The sequence below is a fragment of the Pelophylax lessonae genome (genome assembly GCF_965119305.1).
Source record: "Pelophylax lessonae genome assembly, chromosome: 7".
NCBI classification, from domain to species: Eukaryota; Metazoa; Chordata; class Amphibia; order Anura; family Ranidae; genus Pelophylax; species Pelophylax lessonae.
In genome coordinates, this window is record NC_138774.1 from 269320124 (window position 1) to 269340131 (window position 20008).

Genomic DNA, 20008 nt, shown 5'->3' on the forward strand with positions numbered 1-20008 from the left:
AGGTCGGTTTATTGAGCTTAACACCTGCAGTGGTGTTGCAGTTTCTTTCACTACTTACAAAATTCAGCTGGTCCCTGCTGAACCTGTCGAATTTCAAGTCCTCTATGGGCAGGTGGTTTATGCGGAAGGTGCTGTGGGACCTTCTCTTCACCGCAATGCTCAATGGCCCCTGTAGTGCTTAGGTATAAACTTCTATCACAGTTTACTGCTTCAGATACAAATACAAACCAGCAGAGCTGAACTTAAATCAAGGTAAAGGCTCACCTATTGTGTCTATCGGTTTTTACCTTTTTCACTTTCTGCCTGAGCAGTGGCCATGGGTCTTCGAATACAAACCCTGATTTTTCAGGAAATGCTTCACTTCCTGGCCAGCATAGACCTAATGAGTCTTGTGACCGATGTTTGCAAAAAACGTTTGCAAATACAGCATCTCTCCAGACAAAACAAAAAAAAAAAAAAAACTGCTAAACCACCAACCACATGATCCTAGCTTCAAAAGTATAGTTCGGCAGGTTGACAAAAAAGTCCATCCAGTTTAAGCAATATATAGAAAAATAAATAAAGCCACCATTCCAGAAAGGGAAGAAAAAAAAAAAAAAAAAAGACCCCAGATCTCTTTTCCCCTTACATGCAAAAAAAAAAATAAGTGTCTTTAAGCCTGAGAACCGGAAGTGATGTCAGCGGTCGCTCTGGTCCTCCAAGGGCATAGAGCAGAGTGGGGGATTATCTTGCCCTCACTCGACTTCCTGCCTAGCCATCAGCCGCATCAGATTGATTCCAGGCTTACCGATGGCTCCGTTAAGCTTGGAAGCGGCCAGGGGCTCTACTCCCGCTGCCTATAAAAGTGATCTTGTGTTGAATCCACCGCTGGGATCAATTATCTGAAAGCTGGGAAAAACCGATACCAGGGTTATGGCAACGGTTAGGTCAAAACCATGACGTACATTCCCAGCAAGGCATTCGGAAACTGGTTAAAACCCCCACCCCCGGCATTACTGTATGCTTTTTTTTTTCCCCCCAACTTCTATTTTCACAGTTCTTCTGGCCAGTCACATGACTTACTGGGTCCTCTTCTGATGGTAGCAATCTCGGATTATGCAGAGAGCAGGTTGACGGGATGACATCAATGCCGCTCTCTGCATCAATACAGAGGGCAGGATTCTGAGCTATGAACTTCTCTACTTAGTTTAACCCCTGAAATGAGTGATGGGTATCAAAATCTAAAAGACTTGAGGAATCTTGTGGGAAAGAAGAGGTACTGCAAGCGACAGTACCAGATTGAAGCAGCAAACATTTTGTCTGGAGTGGAGTTTTACACACTTTTCTTCAGAAGAGAATACTTTTGGTTCATATTACCACATATCTGAAAGCAGAGGCATTTGGTCATATGATCATTATAAAAAGGGGAGTGAAACTGACCCTACTGCAAAGGGAGCAAATATACAAACTCTTACGTTTCTCTTCAGCAGAGACCACAAAACCCAGTATGTAGGCCTTCAGACATTGGCCAATACACCTGGAGCAGCATTTTCTCCAGGAAGGGTATTTCAGCTGTCCTGCTACACTTTACTTATTCAAATAAACACAGCTCTGTGTATTTACCAGAATAAAAAGGTGGAGATTTACCAAAAATGTTAGAGTAACTCCACTTTTGTTTTTTTTTTGGTTCTTAATGAAAAACAACCTCTGGGTGATCTCTGTACATTGCAGGGATTTTGACAAACTTTACAGATTTCTACCCTTTGTTATTCTGAAGAGATCCCTCTGTGTTTGTGTCCATGTGAGGGAGTCTAATGGGAATGGTTTCCCCAATAATCAGCTGCTGCCCTTGCTGGTCTCCAATAAGGAAAATTGCAGGGTCTGCATCCCTTTTTAAAGTGATTTCCTATTTGGAGTATCTCACCAAAAATAAAATTTTTGTTACAGGAGATGCCTGAAATCTGACTTATCGTAGTGTAGACTTCTGGGGGGAAAAAAAAAAAAAAAAAAAATCAGCCAATCGCACAAGCAGAAAAGGTGTCGGGGGTGGAGGAGTAGTACACATTCGGTGTACAGAACGCCTCCAGGTAGCCAAATGCATTGCATTTTACAGAACATTACAGTGGCTACAGATTGAAAAGGAAAGGTAATTAAGTTGGCTTGGAACAGCCAACTTACTGATATTGTATTTAAACTTATTATTCTTCTTCTTCTTCTTCTTCTTCTTCTTATTTTTCTGAGCGGAAAATTTTTGGACACTAACTCCTCCTAGACCGTTCAAGCTACATACTCCAAACTCGGCACAGACCTTCATACTGTTCTGACTCGGTGTGCTATATCTTTTCAGACTGGTTTGAGTTACGGTTTTCCTAAAAATTAAAAACCCAAAAAATGCCCATAGACTTTCATTGACAGGATGTTCAGATGACCCAAGCTCCAAATCCCATTAGACTCAATGAAGCTTTGATGCTAATCAATGTAAACTCATTCAAACTCATCTAATCTATCTATCTATCTACTGATCGATCTTCAAACCTTTTCAATCGATCGATCTTCAAACCTTTTCTATCTATCGATCGATCTTCAAACCTTTTCTTTCTATCGATCGATCTTCAAACTTTTTCTATCGATCGATCTAAACTTTTCAAACTTTCTGGTCAAGCTTTCTCAAGCCAACTTAAAGTTTGTCTCGACGAACTTTTTTTTCTAGTTTTTAATAACATTCAATTTGACTTGTGTCGTAATTGTATACGCTATATTTTTTTTTTTATTTGCTATTTTTCCCACGAAAGTGAAGTTACCCTTTAAGGCATCTGGTGGCAAAAAAAAGAGGTTTCACCATTTGTTACTATAAATGAATTCTACGCAAACCTGATTTTCATTACTCACAAAAGGACACAGTAGTCACCGGCAATTTGGACTATTCCATTGGCAAGATCTGCTTGCTGGACTTGTGGCTTGCCAACATGGCATGGCCATTACCGTCACTTGTGAACATATCAGCTGAATCCTCCACTGGCATGAATAGAAAACTGTGGGGACTACCCTGCCAGACAATAGGCCTAACACAGAAATGGCTGCAGTATGGGAATTATAGCTATTGAAGCCATTGAGAAATACATGCAGCCTGTGTGCTATTATACTGGCCCCAGTGTTGCAGATATCAGGTTGTGGCTGCACTTGGTTAATAACATTCTAAAATAATCTGTGCTCTAGATCAGTGAAATATGAACATTCAAATTGTATCCAAAATATTTTTTTTCTTCTTTTACCATAAAGCTCTCTGGATCCTCAGCAGTATCATCTGCACTAATCCCCTCTTCCTCCTCGTCATCATCATCCTCTTCCTCAAAACAGCCCACTGCATCCACCGTGATCAACTCCTCTGACTCTTCCATGTTCCATGGCTCCTTTTCACCAAGCTTCATCTGGAAAAGATTACGCAAGACAATGAATGTGACCTGGAAATAATTCCTGCTGAGAAGGAAACCCCAAGGAACCAGCATTATGAAACCATAAGCTGTTAACCACTAAAAGTTGTCAAAATGCTAAAAAGTCAAAGTTCACTCTATGCCTTTTGGTTTTGTATTTGTACTGCAGACAGAAAAAGTTGATCTCAGAGAAAACAATTTCCACGTGATGGCAAAACTTACAATTCCACACAATGGCTGGCTTACACTGTACTTTCTGCCCGGGCTAGCACGGCCCTCACTCTTCGTACAAATTTATCCTTCTTCTGTCCAGCAGTCAGATACTAATGGCATATAGGAAAAAAAGGACTGGCTTCTTTGGCATATGACAGTTATAGGTGCAAAGGTCAAGGTATTCTTTAGGAAAACTGCTTTAGGTAGTTTAGTGTGTTGTGATTTGCAAAGCCTGCATATATATATATATTATATATATATATATATTTTACGTACTGTAGAGAGAAAAAAAAAAAGTGTATTTTTTAATCTTAAAAACGTGCTAACAAAGCTCAATTCTAGGTTGCCCTGCACACTTTAGTTAATTTTTCGTACACACACGTTTCATGGGTCTTCAGTACGGTTGCATGATGTTGAGTGTCATCTTCTGGCGGTGGGTGTGAAAATGTGGTGTGAGCCCAGGGAGTTGGTCCTTGAAGCCCTGGGCCTACAGTAATGCCTGGTACACACTAGTTGTGCTTTTTTTTTTACGCTCACCCAACCAGACAATGCAAAAAAAAAAAAAAAAAAACGGAGGCCCTCCTTGTACTAACTAAGATGTTAGTACAGCGATCTCCCCGCTGAGTTACTGTGTTCTGACCGGGGGGGGGGGGGGGTTAGGTATCCGGGCTGCCCCCGCCAGAACACACTGGTTCGTGCTCACAGCCACTGGTTTTCCAGCATGACAGAAGGCGAGCATTAAGCAGGTTTCTGCAGGACAGGCTGATGTACACACTGGCTGAATGTTGTCCGGTTTCTGTTAAGCCAGCCGATACCCAGCCTGTGTGCATCAGCCTTAAGTGGATGGAATTCAACCTGTTAAGAGGATCAGTGCTGTATTGCAGATGTGGGACAACATCTTTATTTTAACCAGTGTAGGACACTACATTTTTAATATAATTCCTCAGGCAGGCACTTTAAATGAGCTAATCCAAAAGCCACCCTACTCAAACTGTATTTGCTCTACCCGGCTCTCCATATTCCTCCACCCGCTTTATCTTTGTATACTTGCAATCCTGCTCAATTAAAAGTTTGTGGCAGCATAAGTGAGCTTTCCTAACTCATCATCGTCCTCTTTACCTCCTGTGACTTCTGTTTGTGCTCCGGTGATTTCATGTGCTCTACAAACTTGCGTGGAGTCTTGAAGTGGCGGCTGCACACTGTGCAGAAAGGCCTTAGGGAGCGTTTTGCCATCTGAAAAGGAAGGGCAGCGCGTCAGCACAGGTCAGTAATATCTTGTATGGCAATCTCAGAGTCCTTCAAATAGCAGTACAGATGAACCCCTTCAAATAGCAGTACAGATGAGCCCCTCTACCAGGCTAATGTGGGTTTACATTTTTCACAAAAAAAAACACACACACACACACACACACACGACCAGTGTTTTTCAATATTTTTTCAGTTAAGGCACCCTTTAGAACTGTGCACAATCCCGAGGCACACCACTGAGGGTTCATTCACACCAGGTGGTGCATCCTAAGATGGGCTTTTTTTGTGTGTTCACCCAAGTTGCATTTTATAATGGGGGGGGGAACTTGCACACATTTGCTAGATGCGTGGGGCGTCATTAAGAAATAATGGCACCCACGTGCAACTGAAAAAAGGCAGCATGTTTTTGTATGGTACAGGAAAACATGTGATTTTGCACGTGTTGCCTCACTGCACCTGGTGTGAACAAGCCCTAAAATGTAGGCAGAGTTTAGTGATCTTAAGTTGTAACTCTTCTCTCGTCCTAATTCTCCCTCCTAGCACAAACCCCCCTGCTCCCAAATCGACGATCCTAGCACAAACCCCATTCAACTCCCCCCCCCCCCCAAATCCTCCTCCTAGCACAAACCCCCATACCCAAATCCCCACTCCAACCCCCCTCAATCCCCCCCTCCTAGCACAAGACCCCATTCCCAAATCCTCACTTCTAGCACGAATCCTGCTCCAACCCTCTAAAGCTCCCCACTAGCACAAAACCCCATTCCCAAATCCTCACTCCTAGCACAAACCCCACACCCCCCTAGGTCTCTTGCATTGTTAAAATCAGGTGATTGCTTTTCTTTGGGCTTTACACATTCTGGAAGGTAAGGAAGACTAGTTTTGGAAATTCAAATTCAAAATGTTTTAGTTTGCTTTAAAAACCATATTACTGAGGTTATACCAAGCAATACATAAGCAAGTTTCAGGAAACAAAATCCATCGAAGTCCTGGTTTTGAACGCTATTAAAAATCAACAGGCATTTAAAATTTCTGCTAGCATTACAAATAGCTGCAAAATAGCTCAATAACCGGTACAATACCACATAGGGATGCACTGTTACCAGTTTTTAAAGGACCAAGTAGGAGTACCGATACTTTCTCAAGTATTTGCTGATACAAAATTACTGAGACCCATTTTTCCAACTCGCATGACATGTGAAATAACTTTGGTTTCTATTGTAGCTGTTAACATATATGCGGTGAATCCGCAGTGCAAAATTTAAAGAGAGTCCTGTGGGTTTTCTGAACACTGCAGTGCAGTTCTGGTGCGAATTACAAGCTCACTGTATGGGAACGCGTCTGAATCAGACACACACACACACAATCGTTTTGAACACGATTATGTATTTTTTTTTTTATTACCCTCCACCCTCGCCCGTGTTATAGCTGGCTGTGAACAGGCCACCACGTCCTTAACCGACGACTCATCAGCTGACAGCTGGAAGTAAACAAAAGAACTGCCTGCAATTAAAATGGCGAAAAAATAAATTGGCAACTACTTGAGAAAAAGTATCGGTTCTTGGTCTTGGTATCTGGTATCAGTGCATCCTAACAGTGAGAATTACAAACCTTGTGTTCCTGAGTCCGACGGTGTTTGATGAGGTCACAGCTAAAGTGGACTTGGCAGACATTGCACCATCTGAGCTGCTTCTTTTTACTGCAAGTGAATAATATGAAAGATTATTCTGAAGAAGAAATCTACCAATTTTCATTTTTCGGTGGCATGTGACAGGGTTTGATTCCACCACCAAGTTCTTTTGCATTGACCAAACTGGAAACCTCCACCCCCATCCCTGGCACAGCTGTGAGAGGCCAAGCCAAGCTCCTAGTCTCTCCTCGATTTATATACATGGAACATCTTCCAAAGAGTGTTCTAATCAGTTATTTACAGAGTACCTGCTAGTGAATTAATTCCTCTCTGAAGTATATTTAGAAAAGATTTTCTGTAAATGTCACGTGAAGTTTAGTTGAACAGTCGAGATTCGCCTTCTACAACTGTGCTGAGGGTATGGTCCCAGAGATCCAACACAGAAATAACCCATTCCCCCGCTATCTCAGAAATCCATTTTGGGCATGTATAATGTGAACAGGTCATCTTAAAGTAAACCTATAGGAGCATCATTGGAGACCCAAGCTAAAAGGTGTTTAAAATGCAAGTATCATAATTCAGCTACGTCGTCAGTTTTCCTTTCAGCAATGTATGTCCAGGGTTGTAGGTGGTGTTAACAGTGGGGGGAGGGGTCATTCAGTTCTAAACCTGTGGGTAGATATAAACAGGATGTATTCTCAGAATTCACCTTCCTAAAAATGTAAATGCCACGTACTCAAGCTGTATCTTGAACAGGCGATGAGCTTAGGGGTAGTTGGATACGAGTCCAAACCTGCCGGAGCCATTCCACGAGGAAGAAGTCACTGGGGACAGCCATTTACAAGTGGTGCAGGCTTCCCTGCCCTGCAGCCGCACATATACATGCCTCTTGTATACATGCAGCTTGGGGAAAAAATCCTCTGCTGCTTATGACTGGTTGTCTGCAGTGACAGCTTTCTGGTGGGATAGCTCAGGTAGATATGGATTTGTATCTGAACACACCTGAGCTTATCCTGCAACATGCAAATACCTACCTTCCTGTGATTTTGAGTGATTGTTTTAAAAAGAGCTGCTTTGGGCATGAATACATTTTATGTAGGCATTTGAAAATCACAGAAACGGTAGAACACATGGTGCGCTACAGCCATATTTTATGATCCCAGCAGTGCCTACCAACACCTGGCAGAATCCATTCTCCTCTGTAAATCGAACTTACAAGCCATAAATTGAACCCAACCTGGCCCAATGTGTTACTAAATTAACAGTTTTGTTGAAGTCCGTGCTCCACCGTCAATGAGAGTCTTCAAGCTGATCCATGTATTCTGTGGAGCCCTCTGGATACAAGGCTGCAACTTTTTGGTAAATGAAAAAAGTAATCTCAATGGTGATCTCAGCATAGAAAAAAAGCTATTCAGTCGAAAGGATTGCAGGAGGACTCGAGGGCATACAATGCAATTAGAGGAGAAGTGTTTTAACCTCAGGCAACGCAGAGGGTTCTTTACTGTTAGGGCTACAAGATTGTGGAATTCTCTACCACAAGAGGTGGTTTCTGCGGGAAGTATGGCTACTTTCAAAAGACTCTTAGACTTACATCTCAAGGATCAGAACATTCAGGGGTATGAGAGATGATTACGGCCACACACACCTACACAAGTTGAACTGGATAGACTATTGTCTTCATTTAACCTCAACAACTATAATCTGCCAGGATGGAAATACTGTACGCGAGATGGTATTGCTGACCTCTACTTTCAGAGGTGCTAGTTGCCTAGCTGTAACGTTTATGCTTCAATGCTTTCACAGTAACTGACTTGGAACAAACCCGAGAAAAAAATTTTGATTCTGCTTTTCTGATACTTGTTCACAGCACGCACGTTCTGAGTCGGTGACCCCAAAAAAGGTATTGAAGCCGAACAACCAGCATTTTCAGGAGTCCAACAATGGCAGCCCGCATAATTCTCTCATGACAGTTTCTCCTTAAGCCCAACGCCTCTTGGCACCTAGCTTCAGTTCAGTCATTCAACTGTCACATGCCAGAACTTCAGTGGGCAGCACACATCCTGGCATTGCACAGTTGACTGACAGAAGCTGGAGCCTAGCACCAGGAGGAAGCAGGGTCTAATTTTAAAGTGGTAGTAAAGGCTGATGGAATGTAAAACAAAAAATAAATAAATCTGGTCCCTGCAAGACAAGGTCATGATATGCTAGCATGAATTGCATACTAGCACATTATGAAAGACTAGCATAAAAACAAAGCCCTCCATCGGCACACTGTCACAGCCGACAGGGCTTGCATTCTTCACTCTGTCTTCCTTCTGCTTTGTGGGCTCTGGCAGCTTGAATGACCAACCACGATACCGTCATTCCCGTACTTGCGCATGGGAGTCACGCCCCTGGCACAGAGATCTGACGGGACGGCATGGGTATGCCATCCCTTTTAAAGTGCATGCGCCAATGAGGTTACCAGCTGCAGAAACAATGATTATCTCCTAAACAGTGCACATTTAGGAGGAGATATTCCTTGTACCTACCGGTAAGCTTTATTATAAGCTTATCTGTAGGTACAAGTGTCCAAGCTGTGATTTACTACCACTTTAGGGTGCATTTACAAAGGCAGTTTTATCAGAGTCCAGGCATTATTCACCCCCGGGGTGCTGGTCATGTGTGGTGTAACTGCTTTGAACAGTGCCCAGGAATGGGCTTAGTATACTGTGCCCGGGACCATATGGAAGAGGTGGTACCGGGCACAGTACACTAAGCCCTTCCTGGTTCACTTGTCTGGTACGATTCGCTTCAGTGTGAGAGCAGGCTGTGCCTGGGCACTGAACTGTACATGGATGACCAAGCACAGAAGGGATCACTGTGGTCTGGTTGGCAGCAGTAATTTAGGTGTGCCTTGGTACGCTTGCTTACAGGCCTGGCCAGTGTGAGTGCAGACCAGTGGAGGAGTGGGAAAAGGGTGTGCGTGCACGCGTCTCCAGTTCACACCCATCGATCCAGATGATCACTGTACTTAAAATATCTGAAAAATGCTAACCGAATTACAGTGCTATTTGTCACTCACCCATCTCTGTTGCCAATGCTGCCTTGATTCTCCCTGGCAGTGGGTAGAAGGGTTACCAGACAGGCATTACTGAGATGTTCAATCGCCTGGATCTTATGCTGATGCTGTGCTGTCACCAGGTGAGACTGGAAATTCTGAAAACACATTCCAAAACTAAATGAAACTGAAGCAGGTTTAAAAGTCCTTCAAACAAAAATAGTAGGAGGGCACAACCCTAGAACACTTTTATAAAAGCACATTGGAATTTACAATTAATTCGCATTTTTTATTCTCCAAAGATTACTTAAAAGGCAGCTCCACTCACGGCAAAAAAAATAATACAATTGCTACACAACCGTAATGTAATTTGTCATAGCTTTCCTTGTCACATCTTTCCTTTTTCAATCTACAGTGCTGCAGTTTTCTGTAAAATTCAATGTGATATGGCAACATGGGAGGCCTTCTGCACACAGTTGGTATACAGAAGAAATATTTTCTGCCTGTGTGTTTGGCTCACCGAATTTCCCAAAAGTCTGCACCAAGTTAGATTTTAGGCTTACTCAGCAACAAAAATTTAATTTAGGGTGAGATACTCCCCAAGGGTTAAATTTACTTTAAAGGGATGCAGACCCAGCTCAGGTAGAAGTAGATGGACTGGGGTCTTATTTAAAGGGATGCAGACCCAGCTCAGGTAGAAGTAGATGGACTGGGGTCTTATTTAAAGGGATGCAGACCCAGCTCAGGTAGAAGTAGATGGACTGGTGTCTTATTTAAAGGGATGCAGACCCAGCTCAGGTAGAAGTAGATGGACTGGTGTCTTATTTAAAGGGATGCAGACCCAGCTCAGGTAGAAGTAGATGGACTGGGGTCTTATTTAAAGGGATGCAGACCTAGCTCAGGTAGAAGTAGATGGACTGGGGTCTTAAAGGGATGCAGACCCAGCTCAGGTAGAAGTAGATGGACTGGGGTCTTATTTAAAGGGATGCAGACCCAGCTCAGGTAGAAGTAGATGGACTGGGGTCTTAAAGGGATGCAGACCCAGCTCAGGTAGAAGTAGATGGACTGGGGTCTTATTTAAAGGGATGCAGACCCAGCTCAGGTAGAACTGGGGTCTTATTTAAAAGGGATGCAGATCCAGCTCAGGTAGAAGTAGATGGACTGGGGTCTTATTTAAAGGGATGCAGACCCAGCTCAGGTAGAAGTAGATGGACTGGGGTCTTATTTAAAGGGATGCAGACCCAGCTCAGGTAGAACTGGGGTCTTATTTAAAAGGGATGCAGATCCAGCTCAGGTAGAAGTAGATGGACTGGGGTCTTAAAGGGATGCAGACCCAGCTCAGGTAGAAGTAGATGGACTGGGGTCTTATTTAAAGGGATGCAGACCCAGCTCAGGTAGAAGTAGATGGACTGGGGTCTTAAAGGGATGCAGACCCAGCTCAGGTAGAACTGGGGTCTTATTTAAAAGGGATGCAGATCCAGCTCAGGTAGAAGTAGATGGACTGGGGTCTTAAAGGGATGCAGACCCAGCTCAGGTAGAAGTAGATGGACTGGGGTCTTATTTAAAGGGATGCAGACCCAGCTCAGGTAGAAGTAGATGGACTGGGGTCTTATTTAAAGGGATGCAGACCCAGCTCAGGTAGAAGTAGATGGACTGGTGTCTTATTTAAAGGGATGCAGATCCAGCTCAGGTAGAAGTAGATGGACTGGGGTCTTATTTAAAGGGATGCAGACCCAGCTCAGGTAGAAGTAGATGGGACTGGTGTCTTTATTCAAATTTACTAACTACGCATGGCCCTGCAACTTTCCTCATTAGAACACTGCAAGTGCACCAAATAAATGAAAAAGTAACTTCCATTCAGATTCACTCTGCATTCAACAAGCCATTATTTATTCAGAGCAGAATCAGGCAGGAATCTGCAGCAAAGTTATAAAAATCCATACAATGTATACCACCTAGAGGGAATTTTTTTTCCCCCCTGCACAAAAAAAATGGAGTAAGGGTCCTTTCACACGGGGCGGACCGGTTTTTGATTCGCTCCAGCATTTTTTTTTTTACGGACACGGACGACACTTGTGTCATCTGGTCCGTATGTCCGTTTATCATCCCATTTTTTTGCGGATGATAAACGGAGATAATGCATGTCAATGGGATTGCAGATGTCAGCGGATGACACCACTGACAGCAGTTTTTTTTAAACAGAAGAAAAATAGGGTTCTCTTCCGTTCCAAAAAACGGAACTGATAGGAAAGGACGCAAATCGGATGGTCATCCGCAATCCCATTGACATGTATTATGTCCGTATTTCATCCGCAAAAAAATGGGATGAAATACGGACTGCCCGTGTGAAAGTACCCTTATATACATATACAACAATGCTATACCCACAGTTGAGCCAGAGGAAGGCAAAAAAAAAATCCCCAGTAAGGCATTACCATTTTCATGGTTGTGGTTTACAAATCTTAGCAGCTTAAACTGAAATTAAAACAAAAAACATATGCGTTACAATGGCAACTACTCCCCCTCCCTTCATACAGTTCCATAGGAGGTTTTAATGAGAGATCATATCTGATCTAAAAATCCCATAATTTTATTAAATGTAAATCAAAAGATGGTGTATGTGTACACATATAGATTGTGAAAAAAAATATATAAAAATCAGTATAAAAACAGAAATTTTCAGACCAAATGGTTCACTTTGTTTACCTCCTAGGTAGGAAGAATGATAAAGTGTGACCAGGTCTGCTATTGAGTGGAAAATGAAGGCTGCTAGTACAAAGTCTATCTGATAGCATATCTAATTTCTGTAAGGTCATTTGGGCTTAATCTGCTCTAGAAAAATGTTAGTCATTCAGTCATTGTAGGACAAGCCACTTTCCAGCAGCATTCAGAAGGTACAATATACTAGTACCTGTAGATTGTGGTAGCTGGTTTTGCACACATAGCAGCAGAATCTGGCTTGACTTTGCACAGAGCTCCCGGCTGTGCTGTTCTTCTCAGGACAGGCGGGCTGTAGAGCTGTAGTACGACTTTCACTTCGAAGCTGGATGGTCACTTTCAGAGCACGTCCTCCGCTCACCCCCTGCCAGGAAGAAAACAAGCTCCGTAATCGCAGCCATAGAAAAATAGTAATACAGATTTTGAGATGATCTATGGAAACTTGTACTACCTCAGAAGACTGAGATTCCACACTTCGCTCTTCACCAAGAGCTCCCTTTTCGGCTGTCCCTGGAATAAGAGACCATGACATGAGCAAAACAAATATTCAGAGCGCTACTACTACTAAAAATTAAGAACAAGGTTATAAAAAGATAATTAGGCTTGAAATCAATGGTTCGAGCAACATATGTCTCAGGTGGAATCCATCTCAGGACAGAATCAGAATCGCTCGATATGAAGCAAAGACATTTATTCTAGGCACCAATTTTTTCGTTTAGGTTTGCTTTACAATGTGGCACTGGACTTTTGCTTCAAAATTATGCCCCATGTAACTTTCTTGGTGCTTAAAGCCTTCATAGATGTCTAATATAATGCTCGCTTAGGGCACCTAAAGGTTTAGAGGGTCTTTTATTCAGTGTTCACTTTGCTTGGTTTTGGAGGTATTGCAGGCAGATATGAGATATCTCAGGACGCCCTGGGAAATCAAGCAGCATATCAGCACTTTCGTTTCATATGTATATATTGTGGAATTGTCTGGTGTAGACTTCCCAGGTTTTGTGTAGCAGGAACGCGGGGGGGGGCAAACTAGCATACAGCACATGGTGTGCAACATGGGAATGCAATAGCAGAAGATGAGCAGGGAACAGAAAGAGGAGGAGAAACCAGCAGAGGTCACGTGGTGAGCAGCATAGGAGCAATATAGCAGGAGGTGAGCAGGGACTGGAGAGAGAGAGGATCAGAAAACCAGAGAATTAGCAGAGCTGGGGCTATTACTGAGCAGGGGGATCTGATTGAGTGTACTAATGAGCTGGGGATCTGTTAAGTGGGTGTACTACTGAGCCAGAGTTCTACTGGGCCTCTTTAAAACAAATAGAAAATCTACACATACAGGGCATTTGCCAAGCTTCATTAAAGCTTCAAAAAAGCATCATGGAAGAATCAAACAAAGCATGTTGAATCGGTAAGCGTTTTAATGTGTGTTAAAGTCCAAGTAAGTGTAAATGAACCCTTAAAAGAAACCCATCATTCAGACTTTATAAGATCCATTGGTATGTAATAGCAAGCGCTTCCCAATATTCGTATTCTTACTGAGCATGCCTAGGCTCCCAGATTTTTGATCATCTCCCATGTTTAAGATGCCAACCCTCCCCCATCTTAGGTCTATTTATTCTCCAATGAGACCATGCATCACTGTGCTGAAAAGCAGAAAGTGATATGCAAATTTTAGGATTAAAAGTTGGCCCTATCAGCATGCCCTGGGCTTTGTGGGTATTAGGCATTGTATACTTTCAATATGTTCTTGTTTTAACTGGGTATTCGTGTAGTTCTATCCCCTGTGCTGTTTGTTTGCCTTACCTTGTAATGATGGGCTCACATGTTGTGGCAGCAGTTTGTAGTATGACTGCGCAATTCCACTAGGTCCATGTATTTCTACAGCTAGCCTGCTCCTATTCACCAAAGAAGACAACTTCCTGTTCTGGGACAGTGTCCAATGCATGCATTGCCATCCAATCTATGTTGCATTACATATGTGGGAGTGCTAATGTAATAAAACATTTTCCTACTGCATTGTGAATGTTCTGTGTCTGAATGCTCTGCCTGCTTGTGGCTGTGTCAGATCTAACTGTTTAACTCTCACCTGCACATGACAGGAGACCCAGGGATTGTGGGATATAGGATTCTTCCCAGGGATTGTGGAATATACGATTCTTCACAGGAAATGTTGGTTCTCAAACCATAAACAGTGGTCATGCATTAACCTGTGCAGTGCCATGCCTCATATGCGTACACAAACTGCTGATGTAGGAGTGTGAGGATGATGCCATGGTAAAGGATACCATGATCAATATTTTATGCAGGTAGGAAGGTTTATGTCTTTAAGCCTGAGTACCTGAGAGGTGCCGGCCTTTTTATATCAATGGTGCTTTACAAATGTTGAATTGCACTTCACCCACGTTTCAATGTAATGCTGTAATGAGAGATCATGGAGGCTGCTGTTGTCAACACTCCCCTCTGAAGATGGCTATTGGAACATTCACACAGCTCAAATAACTTCAGTACTTTGAAGGACTGACTGGCACAAGTAAGCATATTTAGGAGATCTGACTTCACTTTATTTTGCATGCTTTTTCCAGCTGACTGACCCAAGTACTGAAACAAGAGGCAGGCAACTAATGCTCAGAAGAGAATATTGCTTGCATCTCCTACTTTTTTGCTACAAGTTACCTTTCCATTAAACAGAATTTTAGATTAAAGCACACTTTGATGAGAGCATTCCAATAGACAGAAGCAAACAAGGGAAGCAAATCAACATAGTGTCTTGCCAAAATGATTAAGTTTACCTTCTACAGTGAAGCTGGCCTCATCCGCACCACTCTGGGAGCTGCCAAACAAACACACACTGGTTAGCCAAGGCAGCTATGAACACATTTATTCTTCCAAAGCTGGCAGATGGGTGACATTACAAATATTTACTTCTAACACCTAGAGGTTTGCTAATGAGAGGACAAACTGATACAGCATTTAGGAGTCATTATTAAAATCCAGGGGTGACCTGGCAGCTTACACTCGTCATTGACAACAGAGGAGCTCCCAAAAAGTCTGCCTGTCTCCAGGAATTTGTATCTCCTGAGGCTGACAGCTATGGAAAGCTGGCTTTTTATTGCACATTTGTCTGAGAATTACTGCGTGCCAATTCATGCTAAACATCTCATTAAATAGGACATGGATTCTCGCCACAGGTATTCGCTCCCATTGGCCGGCTGTGGATGTTATCTGCGGTTCCTTCGGTTTGGTTTCTCTGAGCTTCTCAAGGCTGCTACACATCTGATGCAACGTCATCTATTTTGTCTGGCCCTGATTTAGAATTGTTGGGGATTTACTGAGGATATTTAGATACTTTCTTCTATCCCCCTGATAAAGATTGTGTAGATCAATTGAAACATATGGGACTTCCCCGGCAGGGCACACGCTTTGAAGATATTCTGTTGAATAGATTACTACATGCATTACCCAGCCAAAAGTGATAGTATCCGTTTACTGTATATCCATTACATTGTAGTGTACATCTATCATCCTGTGGTTACACAAGAGCATCTATATTTGAGAAGGTTTTTTACTTTATGATTTTGTTAAAATAAAACCTGCTTTCTTTTACATAAATTTCACTTTTTCTATTGCTGCATTAAAGTCCCAGGGGAGTAATGTGGGGTATGGGTACAAAGATGCTAATCCCAGAAGACCAGGTGAAGAGGTTGGCGTTTGGAAGGAAGCTTCCTGACTGATTTGCAAAGCATGGGTTCCCTTTAAAACGAAAAAGCATTTTTGGCCATCTTATGGGTCACAGAAGTGCACCTACCTTTGCTATTGCCCCACTGTCAGCATACAATAGAACAGCAGGAGAGATCCCCGCATGAACATCACTTGTTGACAATGGGGATTGTTCAGTTTTTTGTATTTCAACCCACTGAGACAACATTAAAAAACACCCTTTTAATACTGAAAATATTATTCCTTTTCCTGGTGGAGATACATCAGCAGGGGTTGTTAAAAATAATTACTGTAAAGATTTTGTGTTACTTTTGCCCCTACCCGATCTATGGAATGTATTTTATTGGTGTTGCGGTTAATCCCTGCTGGGCCCCCAATACCCAGCTAGGGTAAGCAGGAAGGGATCAGTATTAAGGTTAACAAAGGGTCAATTAATGAAGTTAACAGTAAAATTATTTGCACTTAAAGCGTATGTATAGGCCAAACTTTTTACACACATATATATATATATATATATATATATATATATATATATATATATATATATATATATATATATATATGAAAAACTGTCCATAAGGGTACCGCCCCTTACTTTCTAGACATTTCCTCTCTTCTTGTTGGGACAGGCAAATCTCTCAAAATGTAATGCACACAAAATAAAAGCACAGAGCAGGGGCTTACAAATTAAGAGGCTGAACCGTAAACATGGAATTGCATGCTCTTTTCATATTTATTCCATTAGGTACAAAGATGAAAGGAATAGAAAGCGGAGTTATGCTGCTTCAGACAACTGAAAATGAGAACATGAGACAATGGAAGGGGGGGGGGGGGGTTAGTACATTTTGGTGAGCATTTTTAGTTACCTCCTTGCTCTCTTGGTCGAAGGTTCAAGGGGGTCGGTAATGCTGCATTCAGTTAGATTTTCGGCCTCTGCAATGACAAGTTTGTGAAAGTCCACAGGACGCAAGAGACAGGAGAAAATTAGTCACAAAAAAAAAAAAAAAAAAAAGAAGACAGTGGGCAAGGAAACAATGCAAATAAGAGATCTCCTTAAAAGAGCAGTAACCACCAAAAAAAACAAAAGAATTATCGGTTATAACATTCACAGCATCTTAATGTGAACTTTCATAATTCGCTAGGGTCCTCCCCTTTGATTCCAAGGCAAGGAAAATGTCCTGGCTGCCTAGTCTTCCTACTGCGCACTTTGGCTGTGGCTATGTTGATTTTTTTAGATGGGCAACACTCATTTCGGCCTCCAGCCGATCACAGTGCATCTATGGGAATGACTGGTGAAACTGAGCGTGCACAGAAAAAAAAAAAAAAAGGGAGTAGCCAGCTGGGGCATTACCCATGCAAAAGCTTTATTGCACTGCGCAGAACCACACAGTGAAATCCCTGGAACGGGCAGGAAAGTATTTTACCAGGCAGGCTGCAACTGAGGGGAGCAAGGACTATTAAAAACTACTGTACTAAAAGTACAGTTTACCTTCAAACAGAACTTGCATTTGACATGAATCGGTCTTAGGCTAGCCATGCACAGATTTCTCCCGTTTAGCATGCTCAGTGCTTCTCTATGCAATTTAGCCATATAAAGGGGGTGGGAGGTGTCAGCAGGGTGCTGTACATAGCTTCCTGAAAACATCAGAGCCCCCTGCCACAATGCTCCTCAAGAACTCTGACTTGATACAAGCTGTTGGCTGGCTCTTAGGAAGAGTTATGCAAATTTCTGGTGCAGGACCCTTTTTTGATCTGCACTGGAATCGGATCAAATGGATGTTTATATGCGATCCGATTCCTGCACTACATGATAGTTTGCTCTGCGATCTGATCAGGGGATTTTTTTAACTTTACATTGATACCCCCAGCGGTTTGCAGATTTCAGTGTGAACCAGGGTGCGATTCAGGTGTGATGCAGGAACCAGCACTGAATCGCACAGTTTCCCGCATCGCCCCAGTGTGAACCTGGACTAATGGTTGAATATTTTAGGTTGTTCGTTATGACAGGTGATGGGGAAGAATATAATGGATTTTACGGTAAGTAAATTATCCCATTTCTCTGATGTTCATTGATGGACACAGCTCCTGATCGTCTTAACCATTGGGTTATAATGCCCCCTAAAGTAGTAGGACACTAGGCAGAAAAAAGAAAGTCTAACTACTCCTGTGGGCAGTCCCAGGGGGTATAACTCCCTCTCTGCTATAGGTACTATAGTTTTTTCTGCCTAGTCAGGAGGAAAGACCTAGTTCCTTGCTGGGATCTTTGGTCCCGGCAATTTTGCTCTTTTTAGATAAGATTTTTTGCCTGTGAGACAAGCAGTGTCAGAAGAATTACAAATTCACAGAGGGTGGGTGCTGTGTGTTGTCAATGAACATCAGAGAAATGGATTTTACGCAAGTCAAAAATCACATTTTCTCTTTCGTTCATTGACGGACACAGCTCCTGATCATCTTAAACCATTGGGACGTCCAAAAGCAGTGTTAAACATTGGAGGGAACAGCAAAAAATTCCCAAGGCTAAACTGCAGCCAACCAGGCAACAGGAGCTCAATCAAAACAACTGGAGCCCATCTGGAAAAAAAAAATACACCCTCAAAGAGGACCAAGTCCTCTAAACAGCAGCCTGCAAAATCTTGCAGCCATAAGAAGCATCCCCAAATGGCAACACATCGACTTTACAGAACATTGTGAAGTATTTACTTGCAAAAGTGCATCACTGACACCTGATTACGGAAGGCCCAGGAGGCAGTGAGCGCCTGATTAGAGTGCACCTTGACAGGAAAAGGAGGAACCTGACCCCTGATGGAATAGGCCTGAATCACTGTCTGCCTGATCCATCTGCAAATGGTCACAGAGGAAGCGGACAACCCTATGAGGCCCATCTGCAAGCACAAATAGGGAGTTTGACTTCCTAAAAGACTCCATAGCTGCCAGAACCACATCCAAGGCATGCAAGGCAGTTTCCTTCGGATGTTTTGGTCTGGGACACAGGGAGGGCAACAATATCTTCATTCAAAAAGAAAATCAGAGACAACCTTTGGAAGGAACAACAGACAGGGGCGAGGAACCACCTTATCAGTGAGTCACCAAGTATGGTGAATGACAGGATAACACCGCTAGTTAAGACACCCTTGCGTGCAGAGCTAATAACCACCAAAAAAGCCACATTCTGGAGACAGCGAAAGCAAGGGAATCTCCCAAAGATTCTCAAAGGGAGACTTCTGGAGGACCGAAAACACCAAATTGAGGTCCCAAGGCGGCAACAGAGTGCACTGGAGGAACCAAAATGTTGAACACCCTGAAGAAAAGGTACGCACCAGGGAGTGCGTGGCCAAGGGTCTTTGAAAGAAGACTGCCAAAGCAGACACCTGGCCCTTGATAATACTCAAGGTTAATTTCTGTTCAATCCCCTGTTGAAGGAAGCTCAAGATCCGAGCCACCGAGAAGGAACGAGAACGAACCCCAAGAGACTCACACCACGCGATGCAATTCTTCAACGTAAGATGGTAGATCTTCCTAGAAGTAGATTTCCTAGCTTTTAACAGCATTGGAATCACCGATTCAGACAAACCCCTATCCTTCAGCACCTGGATTTCAAACAGCCAAGCCATCAAAGCCAGCGACTAAAGCAGGATGGAAGATTGGCCCTTGGGACAGCAGATCCTCCCTGAGATGAAGCTTCCAAGGAACGTCAGCGACCAGCCGCACCAGATCAGCAAAACAGGCCTGGCGAGGGCAGTCTGGGGCAACTAAGATGACTGGAAACACTTCGGCCTCGATCCTGCGTAGAAGTCTTGGCAGAAAGCTTGAGGAGGAAAGGCGTAAAATCAGACGATACTGACCCCCATGGAGTCACCAGCACGTCTGTGGTGTCCGCCAGAGGATCCTGTAACCGTGACACGAACCTCTGCACCTTTCTGTTGAGCTGAGATGCCAACAGATCCACCTCAGAGGTGCCCCACCGGAGACAACTGATGAAACCCCTCCGAATGAAGAGACCATTCTCCCTGGTCCAACGCCTGCAGATTAAGGTAATCCGCT

At 43.1% G+C, this 20008-nt stretch overlaps 1 protein-coding gene across 2 annotated transcripts in view; it reads right to left on the minus strand.

Annotated features, from left to right (window-relative positions):
• The window catches only part of CIZ1 (CDKN1A interacting zinc finger protein 1), a 63803-nt gene that overhangs the window by 8070 nt on the left and 35725 nt on the right, over positions 1 to 20008 (minus strand). For both annotated transcript variants that reach the window (XM_082263679.1, XM_082263678.1), the window contains exons 6-13: positions 16834 to 16900; positions 15040 to 15080; positions 12708 to 12748; positions 12450 to 12620; positions 9563 to 9696; positions 6480 to 6567; positions 4743 to 4856; positions 3252 to 3407 (exon numbers count right to left, since the gene is read on the minus strand). In XM_082263679.1, coding sequence (XP_082119805.1) covers positions 3252 to 3407; positions 4743 to 4856; positions 6480 to 6567; positions 9563 to 9696; positions 12450 to 12620; positions 12708 to 12748; positions 15040 to 15080; positions 16834 to 16900 — 812 coding nt within the window. The remainder of the gene's footprint in view (positions 1 to 3251; positions 3408 to 4742; positions 4857 to 6479; positions 6568 to 9562; positions 9697 to 12449; positions 12621 to 12707; positions 12749 to 15039; positions 15081 to 16833; positions 16901 to 20008) is intronic.